This window comes from Bombus impatiens, unplaced genomic scaffold (genome assembly GCF_000188095.3).
Source record: "Bombus impatiens unplaced genomic scaffold, BIMP_2.2 scf_0548, whole genome shotgun sequence".
NCBI classification, from domain to species: Eukaryota; Metazoa; Arthropoda; class Insecta; order Hymenoptera; family Apidae; genus Bombus; species Bombus impatiens.
Window position 1 is genome coordinate 370,017 of NT_176967.1, and position 25,335 is coordinate 395,351.

General features: G+C 42.2%; 5 protein-coding genes across 12 annotated transcripts in view; 3 read left to right on the forward strand and 2 right to left on the reverse strand.

Annotated features, from left to right (window-relative positions):
• Nucleotides 1–10,140, forward strand: part of LOC100742674 — a 167,652-nt gene extending 157,512 nt beyond the window's left edge. The window contains exons 12-13 of the mRNA XM_033322033.1: nt 6,530–6,739; nt 7,621–10,140. Coding sequence (XP_033177924.1) covers nt 6,530–6,739; nt 7,621–8,259 — 849 coding nt within the window. The 3' untranslated portion in view covers nt 8,260–10,140. The remainder of the gene's footprint in view (nt 1–6,529; nt 6,740–7,620) is intronic.
• Nucleotides 10,141–10,295: 155 nt separating this feature from the next.
• LOC100746624 (zinc transporter 7) lies at nt 10,296–14,622 on the reverse strand. Of its 6 annotated transcripts, XM_024369258.2 has the most exons (4): nt 14,521–14,622; nt 14,241–14,454; nt 13,390–13,564; nt 10,296–12,983 (listed from the first exon to the last, which is right to left on the reverse strand). In XM_024369258.2, exon 4 carries the CDS (start codon nt 12,941–12,943, stop codon nt 11,891–11,893), a length of 1,053 nt encoding a protein of 350 aa, XP_024225026.1. In that variant the 5' UTR covers nt 12,944–12,983; nt 13,390–13,564; nt 14,241–14,454; nt 14,521–14,622; the 3' UTR covers nt 10,296–11,890. The 6 variants fall into 6 exon arrangements, with proteins under 6 accessions (XP_024225026.1, XP_012243906.1, XP_012243909.1 ...); XM_012388483.3 differs by lacking the exon at nt 13,390–13,564 and having other exon boundaries at nt 14,521–14,620; XM_012388486.3 differs by lacking the exons at nt 14,241–14,454; nt 14,521–14,622 and adding an exon at nt 13,888–14,096.
• Nucleotides 14,623–14,761: 139 nt separating this feature from the next.
• On the forward strand, nt 14,762–16,041 carry LOC100747693 (40S ribosomal protein S25). Its single transcript, XM_012388432.3, has 3 exons — nt 14,762–14,849; nt 15,438–15,530; nt 15,723–16,041. Exons 1-3 carry the CDS (start codon nt 14,847–14,849, stop codon nt 15,984–15,986), a joined length of 360 nt encoding a protein of 119 aa, XP_012243855.3. The 5' UTR covers nt 14,762–14,846; the 3' UTR covers nt 15,987–16,041.
• Nucleotides 16,042–16,179: 138 nt separating this feature from the next.
• LOC100748056 (testis-specific serine/threonine-protein kinase 1) lies at nt 16,180–18,592 on the forward strand. Of its 2 annotated transcripts, XM_024369256.2 has the most exons (5): nt 16,180–16,501; nt 16,579–16,691; nt 16,949–17,122; nt 17,183–17,848; nt 17,931–18,592. In XM_024369256.2, exons 2-5 carry the CDS (start codon nt 16,608–16,610, stop codon nt 18,102–18,104), a joined length of 1,098 nt encoding a protein of 365 aa, XP_024225024.1. In that variant the 5' UTR covers nt 16,180–16,501; nt 16,579–16,607; the 3' UTR covers nt 18,105–18,592. The 2 variants fall into 2 exon arrangements, with proteins under 2 accessions (XP_024225024.1, XP_024225025.1); XM_024369257.2 differs by lacking the exon at nt 16,949–17,122 and having other exon boundaries at nt 16,180–16,691.
• LOC100747816 (unc-112-related protein) overlaps nt 18,324–25,335 on the reverse strand; it is a 37,708-nt gene continuing 30,696 nt past the window's right edge. Inside the window, exons 2-8 of one of the 2 annotated variants that reach the window (XM_012388431.2) lie at nt 23,011–23,244; nt 21,855–22,123; nt 21,100–21,519; nt 20,088–20,516; nt 19,725–19,937; nt 19,425–19,661; nt 18,324–19,342 (exon numbers count right to left, since the gene is read on the reverse strand). In XM_012388431.2, the coding sequence (XP_012243854.1) occupies nt 19,142–19,342; nt 19,425–19,661; nt 19,725–19,937; nt 20,088–20,516; nt 21,100–21,519; nt 21,855–22,123; nt 23,011–23,244 (2,003 nt within the window). In that variant the 3' untranslated portion in view covers nt 18,324–19,141. The remainder of the gene's footprint in view (nt 19,343–19,424; nt 19,662–19,724; nt 19,938–20,087; nt 20,517–21,099; nt 21,520–21,854; nt 22,124–23,010; nt 23,245–25,335) is intronic. The other variant, XM_024369249.2, reaches the window with a different exon arrangement.

The window sequence follows — 25,335 nt, forward strand, 5'->3', positions numbered from 1 at the left end:
GGGGAGCCGACCGACAGGTGTCCCTGATGCGCATTATTTTCACACCGCGCTTTGATTAACGTCCAGAACCACTGGCCACGCGTAGCAATTGTACGTCGATTACTGCAATTTCATCGTCCATTGCCGTTTCTTCGTTCCCCCTGAATTATTCGGCAACGACCAGCCTGAACCGATGAAATAACGTTGGCAAGTTTTAACAATAAGAAACGTGATGCATCGAATTCGCCACGACAACAGGTGTCTTCGATGGCAATTACTTTCACCACGCTTCCACGGAGATGGACGTTGATCGTTCTACTTGAGACGAAGCGTGCGCGTTGCAGTGGTAAGTTTAATTAGAAGCGGTCGTCAATCAAGAGCGAAACTTGCTCCTTGTCTTCGTCCTTTCCGCTTTTCGCTTCATAAAACGCTTCATCTAGTCGCACCTAGTCGATGGTATCCCTTCTATGTGTGTACATATATCTGCCGAGTATATAACATAAATACTTCTCTCTCGGTTCCTTCCATTGAACCTCTTAACCTTCTCCCGGGGTTCTATCTCCGCCTAAGCCATTGTTGGCGACGAGCCATTGTCTCTGATACGAGTAGGAGTAGTGGCTCGCGAAAGGGGCAAGACAACCGAAAAGCGGCAGAGGCGAAAGAGAACACGACCGCGAGATAATCCTAGCAGGTGCGCCAGAGGATTATCCTAAAGTGGGTAATTAATTATCAGCGATACCGACCAACCGAGGAAAGTAGAGAAGATAAAGGACAAGTGACTTGGGTATTGTTTAGTCCGCATACTAATTGCTATGGGAGGAGTCAACGTGGAAAGAGAAGTTCGATCTTCTTCAGAAAGGAGAGAGAGCTAAGCCGTGGCATCGACGCGAAATATCGTTGATCTTTTTGTCGTTGCCTCGCGTCGTAGAACGTCACGTCGTCGACTTACAATGGATCCTGTTTGCTTTAGTCTCGGTTGGAACTTCGTTAACTAATGCGAGCGTACGTGAAGATGGAAATGGCTTACGAGCTCATCGTCGATAGTTGTGGGCGCAGCGCGTTCCCCTAATTAGCAAGCAGTTAATGTTTCCAAGTACCTCGGCCGTCTGAAACGTCTTCATGAATAATACAGAATGACCTATTTTATCACGTTCACCTCAAACACGAACTCGTTGTTCTCGCTGAAAGCAACGTTTAAGTAGAAGCTCGCTGGAACGCGACACCCACATTCACGACGTTTAAAATAGAACAAGAATTCGACAAACATTCGTTCCATTTTTACCGCAGACTCAAAGATGCCGGAATGTTTGCCGCGCGATAGACGATGATATTGGCTGTACGAAAAGCTCAGCTGTCAACGGACTGACGAAACACCGAGTCGTTTCACTGAATCTCGTAATAACTCTTCCGCTTTAATTGGAAACCTATCGTTATGCAGGTTGCGTCAAGAATGAAATTCACGAGCTGCCTTTGACCATCCGGTCAGACGGACCGAAAGAATTATACGCCGTAAAATCCCCTTTGTAGGAATTATCCGATCGACGCGACGTCTGGTAGGGGCCGCTCCTTTTCTACTGACTGAGCATTAAAGCCTGTTTCTACTACCGATTCGAGACTCAACCACCGTGAGCTCCTTTGTTCCTTTTCTTCGTTGCCTTCCGTCTTCTCGTATAAAATGCCATCCGCCATTCTATTTGTCGCAGGCGTACCAGAAGCCGCAATAGTAAAACCAAAAGAAGAACGGGAAGGAAAATAAAAAAGCCGAGATTTCTGTCCTCTTCTTATCGTGAAAGGTCGAACGAGCAAATGGAAGAAGAAAAAGTAGAAAATTTCGAATGACGATATGACCAATCGTAAAAACCATCTATACCACTATACTGTATGAAATACCATGCACCTACATATGTGTTACACATACATGACACGAAGCTCGTAAAAGAAGCGTAAGAGAGGAAGAATTTGAAAGAGTCTACCGCGGAATTACCATAAAATTCGGGATTACTCGTTCGACTTCTCATTGCTTCTTTGTCCTTTCTCGAGACATCTTGCGGTCTCTACGATTTGACATTCGCTTCTATCCGTATTTCACGATAAATTTGCGAATCCAAACTGGGCTGGAACCAGATTGATACGAAGAAAACGAGGGTAAATGCATCTCTTCGATAAGACGAGTTTATCCGCAGGAAACGTGCAACGCGTTGTTCCCTGCGAGATTTACGTTCGTAGCCGCTACTTCTTTATTCCGAATGCAACGTCCTCGCGACCAATTTATTCAAATTGCACGTCGAAAAGGCCGCTAATGATTGCGTGGAATAAACGAATCGGAGCGATCGGCTCGAGTTCTTTGATACCTCGAAGACAAAGTGTATTGAAATCAATTTCTGAAAGTGTCCAAACACATACGGGGGTGTACGAACGTTGGAAACGCTTGAAGCGTCTCGACGCGATCACGAAAAATGTGATTTATTTAAAAGCAAGAAGACACGAGCGAGATTTCGCCTTTGGCTAAATAAAGCGAACGATATCGAAGCAAAATACTAGACGGACAAACAAGACATATATTCGCGACGCGGCCAAATGGATCCTCCATTATTAAAAATGCTGCCGTTCGCTCGTCCGTGTGATTCAATTTACTTAAATCTGCCGGCAAAACTCGCCAGCTCTGGCATCGCTGCATCATCCGACGCAGCTACATCGTTCCGTAACCAATTTCCCCGGGAAATAGAATACAGGAGAAATGGCGCATTAAGTGGACAAATCGATCATTGCCGGCCGAGTGGAACGACCTGGCCATTACTCGGAAACGCTCGCTCAAACATCTTCTTATTTATTATCCACCTGTGACGCGGTCCGAGCTTGGATGATTTATAACCTTTTCCTTATACGCAGCGTCGGTCACGCTAATCAAACGTTAATCAAGTGCGGAATATTTCACGCATTCTACGTGACTAACTTTCCAAAGTTTCCAAAGTTGGAGTTGCTAAAGTAAAGACAGAGAGATACATAAGTAAAGCAACGTTAAATTTCTCTATAAATGGAGATCGCAGGAGAAGAAGATGACAAGTACATTCTTATCGATTTTCTAATTTCCATGTCATTCATCTTCTATCGTTCTTCAATTTTGATCGAATCACGGCATCGTGAAATTTCTGATACTCGTTGCATTCGACTCGTGTAACAACTCGATCCAGAAACAATTCGTTTAAATTCGCCTAGATAAAGAGTATAGTCGAAATATGGGATTCTCAGACGCCATAAAATACGAGTGCGCAGGGGCCCCGAGGTTTTCCAGACCGCTCAACGTCGCCGGTAATATTGCCCGCGATAAATTACGCGGCATCCCATTCTAGCGCGACTCCCTCCGCTCGAACATTCTTTTCCACGATCCTGACCAGCGTCTATGGGGCTCGTTGAAAATCTCCATGGAAATGCCGCCGCGTCTGACGTATCTCGCTCCTCTTCGTTCCATTATGCAAAGCGATCCTGTGAAACGTTTATTCAAAACAACGTGAGAATTTGCCCGGTAACGGGAACAGCTCGTCTGAGAAAAACATGGCCGGAGATCAATCGTAACAACCCTCGCGGCTTATCTTTCTCCGACTTCGGTTTACTTTACGACATCGAGTACAAATCGATATTCATATTCGACAAACGTCGCTCGTTGTATCGCGATCGCTGTCAAAAGAGATAAAAGCGCGCAAGCTCGAGTTTGTCTTGAAATTGCAGCCGATAAAAACCAACGTTCTAGATTTCTCGTCCCTGTCCTTAGTTTTCGAATGGGTTTATCGGCGGACCGATAGCGCAATGCTGACATTTAATCGCATTGGTAACGAGGGTAAACTGTGCAGCAACGTGCACAGGGGGTGATCGTGGATGAAATGTGGGCTGGAATCTCGGGGAGCGCGTAATTCGCAGAATATCCAGGATAAATTGTACAACCGTAAAATCCTACCGGTGGATGGATGATATCACGCGCAGAAACAATGAAGCGGAACGAACCCGGCCAGATTTAATTTAACGCACGAGGGTGATTATAAACAATGCAGCTCGTTCAAGTCCTCTCTCTTTCTCCCTCCAGCCTCTCTATTCTCTTCTGTTGTCCCTGTGCGCCGCTACCGCGACATTATTGTTCGGCATGTCACGATCCGGGATGATTTCCATTTAAAAAGAATCGTGCCACGGCAGCCGATTCATTGAATTTATGCGGCCACTCTGGTATTTTTCATCGAACTCGACCGGACCGTCGCCGTTTTATGTATGGCACGGTATCAACGATGCCGCGGACGAAAAACAATTTTCGAACACGACCATCGTTCTCCACGATGAACGCGTCCCCCGGGCTCGAACGTTTTCGTTGTGATTTTCACCGATGACGTTCGTGACAAAAGTTGCACCGACGAAACGAGATCGCGAGTCGTGTTCGGTAGTCGCAACTTCTCGTCGAAAGCGCGCAAAACAGCCGTCGATCATTAATGACGTCAAGTACGAAGCAAACGAGAAGTGATTCGCCGAAACGTTCTCCGCGAAAGAGATTACTTCGTGACTTTGTATTTCAAGGTATTTCCAGAGTTTTTAAATTCGTGGACTGGAAGCCTTTTGTACTTTGATCTCTGGACGGTAATCGTTTGTTTTCATGTATTCCGACCAAGAGTCTTTTAGAAGCTTAAACGTTGGAAATTCGTAGAATTTAGTCGGTTTAATCGCTTCCACTGGTTCTTGAGGGATTGCTGTTTCGTTAGCAAGTACTTAACGAAGAAAATTCTCCGGCGTGTCGACAAGTAGCGGAGGTTCGTTATATTGGCCGAGAAGCAAGGTGTAATCGCGTTCTGCCGGCAGTTGGTCTGCGCTGGTCGTAATTTCGGCCAATTTTCCCAGCATTATTCAAGCCGAGCGAGCGTTCCTCACGAAAACTACCTTCGTAAATCACGCGATCTGTCGGTGAAATTATTGCGCGGAAAAAGAGCCGAATACCTCTGGAATCGAGCGCGAGACGAAAGAACTCCAAAAGACGTACGAATTCGCGTTTCTTGTGAATTTTAACAGCCTTAAACCCGGTGAAACCTCGAAAGAAATAAAACGATCGAGTAATTCGACCGAATAAAGCGACCATAAGACTACAAAAACGTTTCGCAAGAAAACGAAGAGACGTGAAACGGGAAGCACCCAGCGCTCCCGCTAATACGTTTCGCGGTAAAGGGTAACGACATAATTTTTTTACCACCGTAGACGGATTAATTTCGGTGCAAGGCCGATGAAATAGAAGCGGTCGATTAAAATACCGAGCGACACTTGTTGCGCCGATTATCGAGTAAACATTTTTAAACCGCGGCTCGTCTGCGAGAACGTATTTCAGGCGGCATACTAACCCTCATGAAATATTCTTCTGTATCGATTCGTTCAGCCCCATTGAACCGCGTCCAAACAACGAACAAACTCCACTCTCGGCCCGAAATCTCCCATAAAATATTGGTTCTTTCAATCGTTCTGCGATTCCTCTCCATTCGAAACGTAATTTCCCCTCAAAGCTCCCACGCTGTTCGTTGCTTTCGTCCTGGCTTTTCACAAGCCACGCGAGATTCCCCGAGGGATCATCGCGCGCCCGAATATAGGGTACACGCTCCGTTCCACGCTTAGTTCTCTATCGCGACATTGGGAACAACCGTGGCAAAGTAGAACGTAGCCGTTCGAATCGAAGAGGTTCGACTTCGAAATCAATCTGAAGCAGCACGTCGTTTCGCACAGCTTAACGACGTCTCTGTTGGAAACTGTGTCGTCTAATTGGGTCGCGCTATTTCCAGACGGCGCGTTCCGATATGAATCTTGAAAAGCCGAATGCACTTCCCACGCGTATGTCCTCCACGAAGATCGTTACACCGGAGATTTTACACTTCCGCGTTTCGCTCGTACCCCTAGGGTTTCTCGTGTTTCGCGTTCCAATCTTTCGTTGATCGTATTGTACGTGCTATTCGAGCGGTAACACGACGAAGAGCAACGCGACGCGATCGCAAACCCGATTTGAAGATTAATCGTAGCTTGTTAACTTTCGTATTATCGTCGGAGCTTCATCTTGCACCGCGCAGCGAACCCGTGCGATCCTGTAATCTCGGAAGTCATCGTGTCTGCACACGTCGCTTTGTTCTCGTCTCATTGCCGAGGTTACGTAATACCGCAAGCGATTTCGGCGTCGCGACGCTCTTAGACAAACCACTTTCTCGTTTAACGTCGTTCAGCAGCCTACGTTAATAATGGAAACCGCTGTCTATCAGTGGATCAAAGAGTCTTGGGGCGAATCGCGAGCGGATTTCCCACATTCCACTGATATTACCCCTTTGTCTTGCGACGTCGTGTCACATACGTCGTTTGCAATTACAGTTACGATTCGGCAAAGATAAATTGTAATCGTAGCGAAACCTAGTTTCGACTCTGACTTTAGCTTCGATTCTCCAGGTCGAGCAATCTGAATAGAACATCTAAATAGAAATTCAATTTTTTGTTTGGACTGTCAAATCGAAGGATATGGAAACAATGAGAGATACGATCGATGTTGCAGGAATCCGACAGCCTAGCAGTTTTTTCTGAGCTGCTCAGATATACGAGCGTCCGCGAGCTAAGTCTTTGCAACGCCCGACTACATCTGGCCGTGCACGAGGGTCCTTTGGCAAGATTAGGGCGTCGAGACGACGCCGGGGCCGAACTCCTGAGAGCCGCGCCGCCTCCAGCCTGTCCCGCAATTGTATTCCTCAGGCTGGCCGGTTTTCAAGTAAGTAATCCTCTTTTCCAGGCCACCATCCCGCAGGGTAATGGAAAGGATCCAGCTCGGACTTCTGATTTCACCGCAACTACGAATTAGATCATCGGCCGTCTTTTAACGAGTCGACGAAACTGATTCCCCGATGGTTAGACGTTCGAAATGAGAGATGGTTCTCTCTTCTCGAGGAATCTTCTCTTTCGAGTGGCCTCTCTCTCTTTGTGCCATAAATAGAGAGGTTAATTGGACCGTATCGAAATGCAGACTACGATATCTCATTGTAAGGACGACCTGAAAGCAGCTGCTGTTCCTCTCGGTTATTCTCAAAGTGTTTCGAGGGACTCCGGTGTTAATGCTCGTATCGCGTATACCAGAACAAGAGGGTAACGACGCGTTACGTTCAACTGAGAACTCTAGCCGACGTATCGAGTTGCCAGAGGATTCGACGCGAAACGTCACATTCGAGACGCTCGTGTCCAGTGGAACCAGCCGATTCGTAATTCGAGGCCGACGATGATTCGTTTGTGGTTTGGCCAGCGGTCATCCTGACCGCTGCACATTATTCCTGCTGCTCCGGGAACTGGTCTCGGCCATTCTGTTACGTCGTAAAGCCAACTACGACGATCGATATTGCGTTCTTCGATTCGTTACGTAAATCTTGGAAAAGTAGACACGCGGGAGGCAACGTTTCCTCGAGGCGGCTCCTCCAAATTTTTCCTCCCTTTTTTCACCCTACGGTGAGAATCGACTGATCAGAATTCGTGCAACGACCCTCGAAATTCCCATCCGTCTTCGTTATTCGACAGCCTGTACGGTCTTCTCCTGTAACCGAAAAAGAAAGGAACGAGAATTGTCGTGAACAAAACGGTGCACAGCATTATTTCTGATTCCAGGTGACAGTGAACGATCGTCTGGCGCTACGAGGGCCTCTTCTATTGCCATTCCTCGCGGGCTTCACCGCTCTCAGCGAGCTGGACCTCTCGTTGGACAAATCCACTATAGGAGGCAGCAGCGGATCTCTGCTCTTCATCGACGACAAGATCCTGCAGCAATTCTTCGCCTGCCTCTCCTCTCACTTTAGGAACCTACAATCCTTGAGGATCAATTTCTGGCGAGTTACCTTGGAGGACAGCGAGAAGACGATGAGGCAGATCGCGAAATACCTGAAACTGTGCAACCTGAGCTTCTTAAAGGCGAATGGATTGATCGTGACCGACAGCGCGAAGAAGGTGCAGATGGAGCACGTGTTCGTGCAGACGATCCTGACTCATCTTCAGTACTTGACTTGGCTCTGCCTGGACGGAGTGGATTTGACTGAGAGCCAGGCTTCCAGTATCGGGAAATGCGTAAGAGATCGGTTCCCAGGTACTTCGTTGGAGATCAGCGCCAAAGACGTGCACGTAAAGTCCGTGAAGGCCTTGGTTGCCGCGATAGAAGAAGGAGGAAGGGCGGAAGTCGTGTACACCGGTGGATCAAACTGTAGATTGAAGATCACGAAGGTGCAGAAGAGCAGTAAGAGCAAGAAAAAGTGAAGAATTGTCGGAACACCCTTGGTTATCAACGATACGGAAGCTTCTTAATTGTCTGGCCATGGAAGAACGTGGCCATAGAAAAATAACGATTGGAATTTGATTGTAGATGAACGAAATATAGAAAATGGAAACGTACGAAGTAGAAACGAGAGATATTGATTGCGCGTGATTCTTGAGTATCCATGAGCGATCCGGTGAAACGGATATCGAAAAAATTGAGAAGCTAAGAGGATGTCTAGGATGAGAATATAAGCGCGTAGTTTTAGGAAGATACGAGATCGACGATGTTAGCCATAAGAGGCATGTAGAATAAAAAGACTACTCATACAACGGAGGAAATAAATGGAGAACGAGGGAAGAATGAAATGAAGCCGACACTTTGTGGATTTTCGTCTTACTGTGATTTCCTTTTCTGCGCATCATCACTTTCCTAACGGTATAGATCATAGATCATAGCATTGTTCGCTCGAATGTTATTCTAGATACTCCGTTAAACGCAGAAAAATGTCGAGATCGTAGAGATAGGATCTTTGTTTTAAAAGAGATAGAGTGTATTCTTTTGAGGGAGCGATGGAAGGAGAGAGAGAGGGAGAGAGAGAAAGAGAGAAAGTAAGGAAATGGAAAAGGGTGGAAGAACGAAACGAGATAAAAATTTATCGCGAGACCAACACGTATACACACACGCATACGTACTAACGAGAGAATATTTAAAAACAAATAATAAAAAAAGATATAAAAAAGAGGCTGTTGCAACTAGATACGTTCGTTGTTGTTAGATGGACTGTAAAATATGATTCAGAGTAATATATTATTATTATTATTGCCATTATTACGATTACTATTATTATTCCTACGATTATTAGTATATTCTGATCACGATTATTAAATGTTACGATCGATTGAATTGCAATCGACGATCCAAGAGTGAAATGGCTTTACCGGATGGCGCGTTGTTGGAGACTTGAAGAAATTTTATAAATTATATTCTATAGTAGCGGGTAGAAAGAAAATACGTATCCAGTGAGAAAGAGGCGTCCTCGGATTTCGAATTATGCGATTACACGCTAAATAGAAAACGATGGCTATTATATTGTATAAAAATAAGGAAACGAAGAAGGAGAAAGAATACAACAAAAAATATATATCTCTGCGAGTAAAAACACACAACTGCCAAATCGTAACGTAGAGTTTAATTCGCGATTATCGGTATTATATCACGAGTTCGTTATATTTTAGGATAAGCGCGATACGACGATTTTTATTCACCGATCGCCGAACTAGAACGCAAGGTGTGATTTTCTGCCATCTCTTTGCCAATACCGAGCAGAAACCACGAAAAGAACACGATACTGCCATATACCTTCGACGAAATAATAATAATAACAATAATAATAAAAAGCAAGAAAAAAAAACGAGTTTAACGTGAAACAGATCAACGAGTAAGTTCGATCGGATTCAGTTCAGCTTTACATGAAAAGCAGTTGCACGGTGTTCGCTCGATTTTTCGTACCGTTAGCGAGGAAACCGAAGTTTTTGATTCCCTTTTATCGTCCACTTTAGATAGCCAGGTATAGCCTCGCAGGGACGACAGTTCCATACAGTTTTTCATTTTTGATAGTTTGCTATGTACATAAAACACCGCACGAGACACGAAAGCATCCTTATCGAAGGTACGATCTGTTAAATTTTGCGAGACCGTTTTAAGGAATAAACTAATTCAAACGGTGGGAGACTGAAGCTGACACCATACGCGCGCACGTTGTCCAATGCATTCAAGATCGTTTTATCGTGTGGAATCAGCTTCAGCGATTTTATTATAAATATTTATGTATTTATATGTGTATACATATCCTTCAAATAAATGTAATATGTGTTTGAAAATTTCTTAGAAATGTTATTCCCTATATAGAAATCAGCATATCTCTTGTTGATGGGTATTTCTAATGGCCTCAATTATGTTCAATTAAAACACTCTCTATTTTCTACAAAAAGATTCTACTAGTAAAAGGACCGTAAATGAGACAGATCAAAGATTATTATAAGTATTTTTCTTTATTATTTACACTTTGCTCATGTCGAAGATATTCTCTTCAAAATTTTTCGTTTATACAATTGTGTTAATAAAACGTAACAACGTTGGCTTTCATTTCAGAAATTACATAGCTCGTCGTGGTAGTTTCATCGAATAGCGCTGCAAATAATGCGTTCGTCTCAGTATAAGATGATACAGAAACTTGATAGAAAAATTCCTCTCTACGTTCTTACTAAGTATTCTTATTAATTTCTATGAGGTTCCATTCCATTTTATCAATATCTATATTTTGGCTTACATCATCACAATCTCAAGTATACAAATAATATACCTTGACTATAATGGAATGTCCTGGTCATGTTTAAAATTTATGCTTACAAATCTGTCGTTAATTCTAATTTGATAATCACTTTTCCAAAGATATATTACAACATGAATGAAAATAAATGGGTAACGCTTTCCGTGAATGCGAAATATGGTATATGAAACTTTCTAAATGAAGATGCTTCATTTCGTTTCAATTATGTGCGATTAAATGAAATGTACGAAGAAAATTTCATTTTCAATGTTTAAGAATCTTCCTATTGCTATAGGTATTTTGATATTATTCGCAATTTGTCTATCGGATATTTATAGAAATGATGTTTCATCAATATAAATATACTGACTATGCGCGTTAACCATTCGTAAATATTTAATACGAATGGGATGAATCTACTTAACGCGGATAATATGTCGAAAATATGATAAATTATAAGGAAAACACAACTTCGTTTAGACATAAGAATATCGATTTATATTACACTTTGTAAAGTTATATTTATATAAGGTATATTTCACACTTTCTGTATAGTAGTGACTAGCTGTCTGTAGCTGTCTGTATATGGTTATGGCCACCGTAATTATGTGCGAATATGATCTTTTCTTTGTCTTTCATTTTGCGCACAATTGACCATGATGTTTAAACTTTACCGTGAATAGTAATTGTATACAAATCAATGCAAAGACGACGTAGAAACATTTTTATAGCTGTGGCTTAAATTAGCCCTGCAAAGATAAAAAGATGTAATTTAATGCAGCTTTGATCTTCGAAAATGCATTTAAATGCATTCTAATATAAAAACTTCGGTAGATAATACAAAACATGACGTGCGATTTTTTGTCGATAGATAGTACAGAGTTAAAGTTCTTGTAAACAAAGATAAGTTGCAATTTGATGGAAAAGTACGAATATCTATATTTACAACAGAATTATAAAGAAATGAAATCAATGATTTTTGTTCGTGATGGATGCAAGTAATCAAATACGCTAATTTTACAAAATTGGCGTATCCTTAAGAGTAATATCGATATCCTGAGTCGCGAATTTTTATTATTCTTTCTTTTTCTTTTCTTTTAACTTCGACAAATTTTTTAAATAATTTGTAACCCAAGATGATATTCACTGTTGCTTAGAACAAGATATCTGCATAATTTTAAAATGGCAAGAATATTTTGCATGAGTGCAATGTTTCTTGCTTGCTTTTGACAAACTCCACAAATAGATACAGTCTTGGAGCACTTGTAAGAACACTTTATGACATGCATGCTTTTCATAGATCACATAGGTGCATAATCTAACTGAACAGTTAGATGCCTTACTCCAGCTGCTTGGAAAATCATTTGTGTGTGTGCTACAACGTATTTAGGCTCTACTGTTCTGGCAACTTCCAATTTCAAGCACCCAACGTACACATCTGAGCACAGTGTCCAGAAATGTGGATCTTGCACACTATATACCCCAGCTAATTGAGTCACCTTGTTATAACACTGTGGTAAAATGTGGTCCAATGCAGCTGGTTGCCTTTGCATCAGTATTTCCCACGAGTCTTTCATCAGGGAAAGCACACTTAAAACTATCAATACTGAGATCAGCATAGAACAAATTGGATCAGCTATAAACCAGCCAAACAAGCGCATCAGCACTGCTGATATAATTACACCCACAGATCCAAGAGTATCTGCTAAGATATGCAGAAAAACTCCTTTCATGATTTGAGAGTTTGTACCACTGAACGATGGATCGATTTCAATATCATGATGTTCGTGACTGTGACTATGATTCAAGTGAGAATGTGCATGACTTCCATGAGAATGAGAGTGACCATGTCCCATTCCATGGCTGTGTCCATGGCCATGACGGAATACATACATTCCTACTAAATTAACTATTAATCCCATAATGGACACAACCAGAAGTCTTTCGTGTTTTATCTCCGGAGGCTCAATGGCTCTTTCCACAGCTTCTGACATAATGAAGAGAGCAATAAAGAACAGAAGCAGAGCATTAACAAATCCTCCCAGAACTTCTGCTCTAACATAGCCATAGGAGTATCGTTCGTTTGCTCTCCACTTTGTAATAACTGATGCAGCCAAGCCAAATAATAAACCAGTACAATCAAAGAACATGTGGAAACTGTCTGATATTAAACCCAAACTGTTTGTCCATATTCCATACATTAATTCAACACAGGCAAAGGATAAATTCAATAAAAGAAATAAAAATAAATTCCTGGTATTTTTATCAGAGAATATTAAACGTTTCCATCCCAACAGCTTCTCCTTTATCCTGCTGCCAAGATTCTTTGAATCTTTGTGCGAAAGTGGAAGCATTTTCTCTGGTACAAGCTTGTTTGCAGTAATGAAGCTTATCCTAAAAATAGAAAAAGTCATTTTTTAATAAAATGAACTTTTGTACTATACTTTTCGAAAAAAAGTCTTTTCAAATGAACCTTTTCCTAATTAATTGTATTTATATCTTAACAGAAACATTTAAACAAAAAATCCTAAGCTTAATTTTGGTTTTAGATAACCATAAAATTATTGACTTTCTTTTTGACATCTGATAGTCACACATAGAATTCAAAAATGCAGGTCTTAACTTTAGAAATCCAGTAGTACAATATTTATGTATATATAAAACTGAACATTTTTAGCATATTTTACAGGTTATTATGTCAACATTTTATCCATCATTTGATTGGCCCGCACAGATGAACGATAAACTGAACTTCACCGAATATTATTATTGTATTATTGAAACCTCATTCAAGACTCACGATTCAAAATCCCGCGGCAAAATGGCTGTCGTCCACGTGCATTTGTATACAGCCAGCGACTCCAATGATTGGACGGATCATGGATAGAAGTAAATATGGCGTCAAAGTAACTTGTACTTAAAATATGTTAAAACGCTCAACTTTACATACATGTAACTTTGGGACCGCTAGATTCCTGAAATTAAAACTAGCATCTTTTAATTCTAGGCGTCGAAAACTACCATAATATACAAAGAAAGTCAATAATTTCATGTTCTATAAACCGAAATACAATCAAATCTTGCACTTCAAAAAAGTTTTCACACGATAAAATTAAAAATATGTCGACAATGCACGGACCAACATACAGCTGAATAACGATACTCTCACTTAACTATTCGTCACATATATTAACGATGTCAGAAATTATCTTCCTAAATGAAACATATTGTTTACGATGAATTGCCACGTTGTCAACATTTTAGCTGTTCCATCCGAGTACAATAAAACTCCATTCACCTGTATAAAAGTTGTCAGGGGATAAACAATTTATACGATTATAGTTCATAGAATAGCAACTCAACAATTAAACCCAGTACTCTTCTCCATTCATATAATTGGTGTGCAAAGTCAAATAAATAAATTCAACCAACAAAAGTTCAGTTAATCAGTCATTAACTAAAATTTCACTTAGACAAATGGAGTTCTATTGTATTTATTTAACTTTAACATATACAGTAATATAATAAAGATGTACGTGACATGTACGTAACGTAACACATACAGAATAAAAACACGATTGACACTAAGTTTCGAACAGTGAAAGGTATCTTAACCCCACATAAGGTAACGTTAAGAGAAGAAAAAAATACCTTCTTGTATAAAACTAAATACAAATGGACGTTCGTTGTTAATTAAATGACACCAAAAAGTATTCTTAGCGCGAATACATTTTGTCAGCGGGTCAAAGATATGAAAAACCAGGACTTAAAAACACACGGCGTGGCGCCATACTTCACACGTTACAGCCACTCCTCAGTGGTCGTGGTCAGTGACGACGACAGTGACTGACAGCGATAGCATTGACTAAGGACAGAGTAGACCTGACATTCACTTCTTTTTCGTGTTTTGGGAATTATCTGACACTCTTACCATTTTCATACCACACGCGAAGTTATTGATTCTCTATGGTAGTGGTTAGAATCATTGAATAAATACAGAATAGATTTGACATAAATTCAATGTCACATATAATACGTATGATATATCTCATGAATTTATCTTAACAATTTTACAATGAAAAAATTAATTTCAATAAAATGATTAATTTATCTACCCATAACTCAGTTACTTTTTAAATTTTCTAATATTTTTGAAGTAACATTGACTGACGCAGTAAAGTAGAGGGCACTAAATGAGATACGCATTCAAGATGGCGACATATTCACTTCCCTTTTCTTTCTGAATCGACGGCCATCATGGTGAGTATTTATGAGAAAGATCTTATTTCTATTTTAATAGTACTTACATAAAATAATTTCATCTATGTTTTAAAGATCCCATTTCTGTGTAGTGCAGTGTTATCATTTTGACAATTAATTGGAAAGTTTTGTATGTATAATGTATGAATACACGGATAACCTTTCTGAGCGATTTCATCCACATGGTGTATACAGTGCAAATAGGATATTTCATTCTAAGACGATTTTGTTTACTTAGAATATTGTTTAATTAGTTTCAGAGGATCGAAATTAATTTATGTCCATTATACAAAATGGGAACTTATTTTGATTTCATAAACATGGCAGTTCTAACCTCTTCTCTTGACCCTATGTTTTGTTGACACTTTGAAATATTATTGAAAGAAAAAACAGTATTATAAAGTACATTATTTATTCTATATTTAGAGTTAATAATTGCTTTAATAAATCATTATGATGAAAAAACTCATTCTTGATTGCTTCTGTGATAGTATAATGCTGATTTAATGAGCCTGATTAATAATCAACATCGTTTCTTAATACTTATATCTTGTTGAACGTTTGATCTAATTTTGTTTCGTATTTCAGCCTCCGAAAAAGGATACTAAGGGGTCTTCAAAACAGCCACAAAAAACACAAAAGAAAAAAGAAGGTGGATCTGGTGGCAAAGCCAAGAAGAAGGTTTGTATGATAGTTGTTTTAAGTCATGGATTAATTTGTAAAATATGTTAAATGATGTAAACTTATAATCTTGACGAACAGTGGAAGTAAAAAGCTGATTTAATGAGACTGATACTATTTTATAAAAAAATATGTTTAAAAGAATGAATCTAGATAGATACCTAAATCTTTTCTTAATTTTATTTATTATAGAAGTGGTCCAAAGGAAAAGTACGTGATAAGTTAAACAATCAGGTGTTGTTTGACAAAGGCACATATGAAAAACTACTCAAGGAAGTGCCACAATACAAATTGATCACACCCTCCATTGTTAGTGAAAGGTTAAAAATTCGTGGTTCACTTGCCAGGAGAGCACTGATTGAATTGCAACAAAAAGGACTTATTAAGCAAGTTGTACAGCATCATGCACAACTTATTTACACACGTACCACTAAAGGTGATGATCCGGCTGCGTAATTCGTTTTTACGCAATGTATAATAACGTTTAATAAAAATTCTTAATAAATCCAAATATTGATTTATTTCACATCTAACATGTATATAACGAAGTTAGGAGCAAAAGATATATTTATAAAATATACCACGTGTATAAGAAGCGACTTGAACATACTTTTAAAGCGAATCTAGGCATGGCGAAATCATTCTCGAGAATCGATCGTTTGTTGTTTTTGAATATTATGGCTGTATTCGAATGAGACACGGATCTTTTCCTCTGCCCCGTTCCGTACCAGGTACAAGCTGGTGTCGACGCTCAAAATTCTAGTGTACACAGCCATTTGAAATGACAGAACGGTTCCCCGACTCGGGTTCATCGACGTGATAATCAGCGAGGCGTGCTCCGGCTCCTTGCGGAGCGTGAAGTGCTACATCTCTGGCGACAAAATTGACTGAATCACGTTCAAAGAAGATACGGGTAGGCGCCCCGAAGGGGGAAGTTGGAGAAACTTGTCACGATACAGAATAAAAAGGAAGTAAGTTATCTGTACGAAGAAACGAAAGGAGACGAGAGGTGTGTAACGAAGAAGAAGAACCAGTTATCTGTTATCAGGATCCGAAGTCCAATGAAGATCCACTGGCATGGCCACGCAACTCAGCCCCCGAAATTCGGAGGTGAACGCTCTTGAGCAGCGGGGCTATCTTATTGGCAAAAAAATCGGACAGGTTATTTATCCCTAACCCTCTATTCCCCACCTGTTCGTTAACCTCTTCCAGTTCCCCTCTACCTGCTTTTTGCTCTGCAATATTGTGTCGTTTGTTTCTTTTTAAACTCTGTACGTTCCTTCAAACGTTCCCGCGTTCTCATCTCTTTCGTAGGACGAGCATATATTCTTTATACTTTTTATTTTTTGTAACCCGAATTCTTTTTATATTATCGTATAATTATTCCCGGAGGCAAACTGGAATTTTGTAAATGTTAGGGCTCGTATGCGACCGTACACCTGGCGGAATATGTGGACGGAACGAGCTCGAAGAAATTGCGATTAGCTTGTAAGATATTCGACAAAGAAAAAGCACCGCTCGATTTCCTCAACAAGTTCTTTCCTCGTGAACTCGAAATCCTTACAAAGATTGAAAATCCTCATATAATTCAAGTAAGACCAGAATGCTAACGGAACAATACGTTATTTAACGATCGGTAAAAAAAATTACAGGTGCATAGTATATTGCAGCGTGGTCCAAGAGTGTTCATATTCATGCGCTATGCAGACAATGGCGACCTCCTGGATTTTGTAAAAAGAAATGGTGTTGTACCGGAACAACAATCGAAGCTTTGGTTCAGACAAATGGCTTCCGGTCTGCACTACCTCCACGGGAAGAATATCGCCCACCGTGACCTTAAATGTGAGAACATTCTGTTATCCAGGAAGTTCAATGTCAAGCTTGCAGACTTTGGTTTTGCGAGATTCTGCGTTGATCACGAAGGTAGACGCGTTCTCAGCGAGACTTATTGTGGCTCTGCGGCATACGCTGCACCGGAAGTTGTTTCCGGTACCCCCTACAACCCAAAACTGGCCGACGTCTGGTCCCTTGGGATAATCCTATTTATCATGCTAAACGCCTCCATGCCCTTCGACGATTCGAACCTAAAGAAACTATTGAAGGATCAGATGTCGAGGAACTGGATGTTTCGATCCCGAGTACGGGAAACGGTATCTGCACTGGCAAAGAGTATCGTGAAACATATTTTAGAACCGGATATTACTTTGAGGCTAACGCTAGAAAGAGTTCTAGGCCATGAATGGGTACGCACGAAGAAAGAGAAACCTGGATCTCTTACTGGTCGATTAGTACATTCAGCACCGCCTATTCACGCGCAGGTGATTCATCTTAAATAAGAAACAAATATAAAATTTCCAGCACATTATGCGTCCACATTTTTTATAATTTACATTGTACCAGACTTGTGGAGGCGGAGGAAATTTAGTTGGAGCAGGGGCTGCAGGGGGTGGCAACGTACCCGTAGTACTAAGAGGATTACCGTCATTCAAGAATACTGAGAATCAAAATCATGGTACCATCGTAAAGGCTACGGACAATGCGGGAAAAGATACACAGTTGTCTGCCATTGAATGAAGAAACATAGGACCGACAAGGATGAACCAGCGTCGTTCGTGCGTCGAACGTCGACGAACACACGAATGTTTATAATACATTTTTTTTTACATTGCTGATTATTGTTGATATATACATGGTTTTTAATAACGCATACTTTTAATAAAGAATATCACAGTTTTAATAGTGCATAATATCATGAATAGCGATCTATATAAATCGGGAATAAATCTAAGAGGATGATAATAATTAAGTTTATTGTACAACTAGCATCTATTAATATACAAAACTATAATTTTTGATTACACGTTCGGTAACGTGACATAATATAAGTAGGTAATAAGTAACGGTACAAGTAAATATATTTAATATATATAGTTTACACTAAAACAACAAATAATTTACACGATTTAATATATCCTCGCTTCTGTGTCAATCTCGCCCGGCATAGCACCCTCTCATGTTAAAACTACACGTACACGTATATTTTGCCTGAGAGAGATTGATCTGGGCGATCGAAAAAATCATAAAGAACAATCTCTAGTGAGGTTGAGTCTAGAGGGCAACTCAAATATAACATGCTTATCCTTGTAAAAATATTAATCCGTTCGTGGCCTGGATTATCAGCATCGCGTGTACAGAAGGCGTGGTTTACTCTGGTCGATTTTGTGCGTGTTTCATTTGTAAAATATAAAATAATACGCTATTATGCGCGTGTTGCTTTACAAACGATTTTTTATCTCGAGGTTGCAATGAATCACCCTTTTTATTTCGTACTTCGAGCGAATGATTAATTCGCCAAGAATAAGTCATTTCCTATGTGAAATAAAAGATGCACTCATCACGAGAGCAACAGTTGTATACAGACGATACAATTTCTCTATTTACAAATACTATAATAAAACGTCTAGATATAGATTTAAGTATTTTTTACAAATGTCAGCCAACGTATGGCGTTGTTTCTCAGATCAGAGTTTCCATTTCTCACGAATAACAAACAATTTAACACTTCGATAAGTGTCGCAGGTTTATCGAATGAAATATTTTTCCTCTGGTATCTAAACCCATCCACCGGTCAGTTTGTGGAACATCTCTTCGTTCAACGTTTGATTCGCCTCTTTCGATCGCATCGACAAGAATATATATCCTCCAATGAATTCGTGAACGACTTTACAGTCTGCAGACTGGCACTCAAAGATAATATTCTCTTCCTCGAATTGAACCATCATATGTTTTACTTCCCAGTTTACGTTCCATGCCTGTGTAAATAAGATGCCGATAGTACAAAGTCCTTTACATATACCAGGTCCTTAACAGTTATATACAGATAAATCCGCTCACCTTCATCGTATTGTATCTCCAAGTTTTCAAGTGATCACCACTGTGCAGCTCCATCCGCATCAGCCTATTATTAGCGATCCCCAACAGTTCGTCTTTACTCTTTCCAGCGAATCTAACCACAAACAGAGAGATCCCATACTCGGGAAGAGATTGCCACGCTTTAATGTAGTTCAGTTTGGCCTCGATTAGAGGCAGATCTTTCACGTTAGCGTGTGCCTCTAAAATCCTCTGAACCAGCTACGAATATAGAAAAAAGAAATCAATTCCCGAAGAGAACAATTACAGAAACAAGTAACTTACCTTTCCTTTGAACTTCTTTGCGAATCTAGGCGCGACGTAATCTTCGGGCACAATATCAAGAGCGCTGGGATTGATCGCAGGTGCAGGGGCGGGCCTTTGCAATTGCAAGAAAGCCGTGATACTGTTTACCTCGCTTTCGTAAGAGGCGTCTGCGAGAGAACGCCCCTTCGCCGCTAATCTGCACGCCGCCATCCATTTCGCATATTGTTGTTCCTGCAACGAGCAACAGAGAACTCGGTAATTCCCACGCAGAGACGGTAAAGCCGCTAAAGTCACTTGATCTAACGGTTGCTAATTGCAGATTAATTAAATTTCAAATGCGAACGTCGGCGTGGACGAGGGCGGAGGCTGGGTGGTACTCACATTGTCGCATCTGATCCACATCTCGGTCATGCCCTCGGCACTGGGCACCTCCAACCTGATCCCGTAACGACCTTGCGAGAGATGGACATCGGGCGTGACCTCGCATCCACGCAAATTGATCACGTGGGCAGGCGACTCGGTGCTATTCGTCTCCTCCCGACTCTTGTATAGCCTCAGCTGAAGGTCCCTGCACGTGACCCAGTAGCGCTTAAATGCCTTCAAGGTGAAACGCTTCGGCTTCAAAAAGCGAAGGTAGTCGCACAACTCGGGCACCTGGGTGATGTCGCTGGGGCCATTACTAATATTACTGCCCTCTAAAGTGACTTGAAGGTCCGTCAAGGCAGCGTCAATGTCGTCCTCGACCGGAGAGGAGGCGCCATTGCTGTCGTAACTCGGCTGCGGTACGCTCGCCTGAAGATTCACTTGCACCTGCGTCACAGAATACAAATGTGTCCAATGTCCACCGCGTTTCTACCTTAGATAGGAGTTTCCTCTTTCTTAATCCGATAACCACGACAGAGAAACCGGTGGGCGTGTATCGGATCGATGATGCCAACGTTTTCTCGATTTGTTAATCGGTTTAAGAAAACGAGATTTGCATGGGAAGATAGAACCGAGCGGAGGCGATTTATCGCAAAGGCGGACGAGTGTCTTTAATTGGGCAAACGTTCCGTACGATCGTCGAGCAAACTTTTCTTGCTTTCTGCGTTCCTATTTTCAGATGTCCCGATATGCCGATCTTTCCACAATTTTAGAAACGAATCCTCCGCTGCGATGTCTCGTGTCATCGTCAGCTATTTCAGTCTGCCGCTCGCCAAGACCGTCTCTGGACGTAGATATATATAGATCGATCCGGTCGGCGAGCGCCGGATGTTTGGATCGTGAAAACGTTAGCCGCGTAAACAATTGCGCAGCGGCTGGCCATCGCGGTGCTGCAGCGCAAATTCTCGCAAACGGAAAAGAGTAAAAGGCTCGGTCGTCGTCGTTAGACCCAAAACGGTAAGAAAAATACCTGCAGCGCAGCGAACATGAGCATTTCCTCCTCGGTGCAGTCTATTTCTTCGGCGAGCAGCTGCCATTTGGCCTGCTCGTAAATCATGTTGATCCTGACAGCGTCCGTCTTCGGGTTCAGATCGTAGAAGGAGTAGAACTTGAATTTCAGCCTCAGGGTGTCGAATTCGCGTATTCCCTGTTCCATGATCGACAAGGACGAATCGAGCCAGGCCACGTTCATCCTGGCGCGTTCCACGAGGTTCTTCGGCCTGATCAATTTTGCCCGTACCTCCGGTGAGATGGTGGTCGGACTCTGGGCTAGAGACTCGGACAGCCCACCGTTCAATACCTCAAGACTCATAGTGCTATTGTTGGCGTTGAACGATCCGGTGCTACCAAAACCCGACGAGTTGTTGTTCCTCTTCCAGGTACCGGTTTGCTGGAAGAAACGCAGGCAAAAGAGCGAAACGTGAGTGTACGTTAGCACAGGCGAGATCGTGCTCGCAGCCGAGCAATAAATACATCTAATGACTACCGCCGGCCGGAAAAACGGGCCGCTCGCGAGAAGCAAATTAGTTTTCTGAGATGAACGACTTCGTAAGCGGTAATGATAGGCCAATATCGATAAATCATAGCCGTGGCAATCAGGTCGATCGGGGATTATTTATTACCATAACAGGTCCGGTCTGGCTCTCTCTGATATTCCCGATCCTATCGATCGACCAGATCCACGATACACACAACTAGTGGTTCGGTATAGAGATTCGTACTTACCGAGACGGGCGAGCTGATCGGCGTGCTGTGATTTCTGTTGTTGGGTGTGACCGGCGCGCACATGAAAGGGCTGCTTTGGTCCAGACTGCCCGTCGATCCTCTGGGACTCTGACTCACTGGAATGAACGTGTTCGTGTCCGCGGGGACGTTCCAATGGCCGTTCTTTTGATTCTCGATTTTCTTCTTCGCCGGAAGATCTTTCAAATTATATTTCAAGTGATTCGACTCAAGCGGTTTGCAAAATGATAATTCTTCTGGATGTCTGATACCTAAACGTTGCAATAGGAAACATTTATTTTAAAAACATTGCGTTGTCGAAATCTTTCGAAGATGTAACTACAACCGGTGGTGTCTTAATCTCCATATATTTCTTATTTTGCAATGATGCACGGTTTGCATATGCTTTTTACCATATGTAATTTGTTCTATTACGAGAAAATAACGACAGTACGTAAGAGCTCACGCGTTACCATATCTATTTATGAGTATGACACGAGGCTATCGGCGAGGTCATCTGTCCGCTACTATGTGGACAAAAAACAAGAAACGAGACGTAATAACCATCGCGGTGACGCGGATAAATAATTTCACGAGTTGGCAATTTCTATCGAGCGCCGTTTTCCCGTGGTGCGAGAGCTTGTTACACTGTGAAACCGTCTCGATTAATTACCGTGCCGCCCTACAGAAGAATATTTTCTCGGCAGAATTCTTGTTGCAACTGTAAGGCAAGGCGGCGCGATACAATGCCTTCATTATCGCGGCGAACCACTTCCTTGATTAAAAAAACTGCTCGTTAGAACAACCATGCTCAGCCTCGGACACGAAGGCTGGCGCGACCTTCGCGTGACTGGGAATTTAACAATTTTATTTTATTATCAGGACCAATTAGCACCATCACGGCTAGGTGTCGTGCGAACTGGCCGCCTATGCTGAAATTCCATTTTAAAACGGCCGACCATAGCGACCGTTTAACACCATCAAAGTTTCAAATTTCAAACCGATTTACATGTCTCGCTGCCAATTAACCACCGACTCAGAAACACTTAAGTGGTCGTTTCAAATCTTAAAAAAATAAAACCTTGAATTTTTAAATCGTATCTTCTTATAGGACCACGGTGCCGGTTATTTCTGAGGGATTCCTAGAGGAAAGACTCACCAAGTTCCTTGCACAGATTAATCACGGCGTTGAACGTCTTTACGGAGAAGTCGACCTTGCAGTCGAGGCAACGCGTGTCCGGCAACTGTACTCTCAGAGTTTTGTGCATCGGTGTGAAGTGGAGAAGCGCATCCGCGGCAACACCATACTGATCCAAAGTGCTTCTCGTTCTGGTGAGCCAGTGATTCCTCTCGGGCCACCATAACGCGTGATCCGACCAGTCCATGGCGATATCTGCATACAACAAACAGAATAGGAAATTGAAAAGGCCGTTGGAAGAATTATTTCGTTCTTATCTGGACGTGTCATGGCTAATTTCACGGCGTTACGAAGATGGACATGTTCGGTTAACCGATGGTCAGAGGGGGTCGATTGTTTAATGCTTCTTTAAGGGAGACGAACCAACCTCAATTTATCAATGAAGATCCAACGAGATGGCGGTCGTAGACACGCGTGTTTATTGCCTTTATCATCGGCCCCTTTGACCGTCTCGCGATTCCGGAAACAGAAAACACCCCTAATGTTTTGTTGGGGTGGGATATATCGGGGGGGATTATTCTCCGGATGGAGATTCGGAGCAACGATAATGGGCCCCCCTCAATTGATCTATCAGAACATTGATCAATGGAACAGCGGAAAAGTTCTCCGTACATAGATATGGGTCTATTTAAGATCCGATCCAACGAACAAGAAAAATTGAAACAAATTTACAGCAATCTGTTAGAATCTTCATTCTTATAAATTCTTGCTTTACAGTAACATAGAAACAACAAGCAAGTAAGTAACAACATAGAAACAAGTAACATAGAAACACCGTTCGCGCGTTCCTTCTATTTTTTCGTCCGAGAATACTCGATGTTCTCGGTCGTTCGTTCGCCATTCGTACGAGACGACTTGGAACATTCCGCGCAATAACTTGGTAGATTTAATTTCTCTTGCGGTCGCGAATGTACGACTTCCCAAGTCTCCGACCGCAGCCTTAAACCCCTATCCTCGTTAGAGCCACGATACTTTGGTATGGCGAACGAACGAACGAGCGAGCGAGCGAGCGCGCGCCAGCTTTCTGTATTTTTCTTTCCACGTCATACCCAGACCCCGTATCCGGGACATGTGCGTCAGAGTTTCACGATGCTTCCTATCCGGGCCCTGTGCATGCTCGATGATTTACGCACAGCGGACTTAACGACCACGTGGTTGGGTCCTATCGCGCGTCCTGTTTACGTTATTGTCCCATGGAATTATTACGGAGACCGGTTATCGGATTTCCATGTCGTAATTCTTGGAATATTCTAGGATCCTCGCGTGACTTTCCCTATTTTCTCTAAACGATAATCACGCGGAACGTTATTGGTGATTTGGATAGCTCTATTGAATCGGAATGGGCTAGTTTAGCGAAACAAATTGCTCGATTCCACCCTATACCGTATTGCCAACGCTGTCCCGCTATTACAACCCATCGTGAATTGAAATGCTATTATTCCCCGTAACGTCGAAGTCCCCCATAATTGCCGAGAGTCAAGGTATCCGTCGCGATCCACTAATTACGCTCCCTTGGGTGTACGGAGCAACTGTTGCGGAGATAAAATCGGCCGATGGGGTGCGACATAAAAGGATGCCCGGAGGCTGGAGCGTCTTTCTCGCTTCAAAAGGTTTCCTCGTACATACATTTGTTTCTACGCGGCCAGAAACCTACGGCTCAATTCGAGCACACGCCCTTCTTCCTCTTGCATGTCGAGTAGGCCGGCCTCTTCTTTTCTTTCCCTTCGATTGCCGGTCGTGCGCGCTTGTGAACTCGTCGCGGCTCTCGCACAAGCAACCTTCTTCGTGTTTCTCTCGCGAGGAGCGGTTACAATGAAGCTTTGAGAATCCAGCACACAACTTTGCAAACGTGTACTCGCATCCACGGATAGGCGCAGTCGAAGATATTCGTCCCGGACTGCGCACCCCCGTCCCTTTTGTGTCCATTCTTTCGCACGAGCGGCCCACTTCTCACAATCGCGGAGGAAGAGGAGAGAAAAGAGAGAGAAAGAGAGAGAGAGAGTACCAAAGCCGAGACACAACCCCTTGTATACGGGAAGACGTCGACAAGGGTGTCGGCTGGCTCAAGGGTTTCATCCCTCGCCGCCTCTTGAAACCGAAGAAAACCGGTCCGTTTCTGCTGCTCTTCGGGAAATATGCGCGACAGACACACATGTATGCATGCCTGTCTGAAAAACAAATTTTCACAGCTGTTCCGTTCCATGTTTGCCTGATTTAACGACTCGGACCCCCAAAATCCTTACCACTCTCGGTCTGAACATCGTTTAAAGTGACTATTACCAACCA

Bases quoted from the DNA above. Each gene is read 5' to 3' on its own strand.
- LOC100747693 (XM_012388432.3), top strand. The intron at 15,531-15,722 runs GTTTGTATGATA...TATTTATTATAG, and splicing joins GTGGCAAAGCCAAGAAGAAG to AAGTGGTCCAAAGGAAAAGT.
- LOC100746624 (XM_024369258.2), bottom strand. From the start codon at position 12,943: ATGCTTCCACTTTCGCACAAAGATTCAAAGAATCTTGGCAGCAGGATA.
- LOC100748056 (XM_024369256.2), top strand. From the start codon at position 16,608: ATGGCCACGCAACTCAGCCCCCGAAATTCGGAGGTGAACGCTCTTGAG. The intron at 16,692-16,948 runs GTTATTTATCCC...TGTAAATGTTAG, and splicing joins TTGGCAAAAAAATCGGACAG to GGCTCGTATGCGACCGTACA. The intron at 17,123-17,182 runs GTAAGACCAGAA...AAAAAATTACAG, and splicing joins AAAATCCTCATATAATTCAA to GTGCATAGTATATTGCAGCG.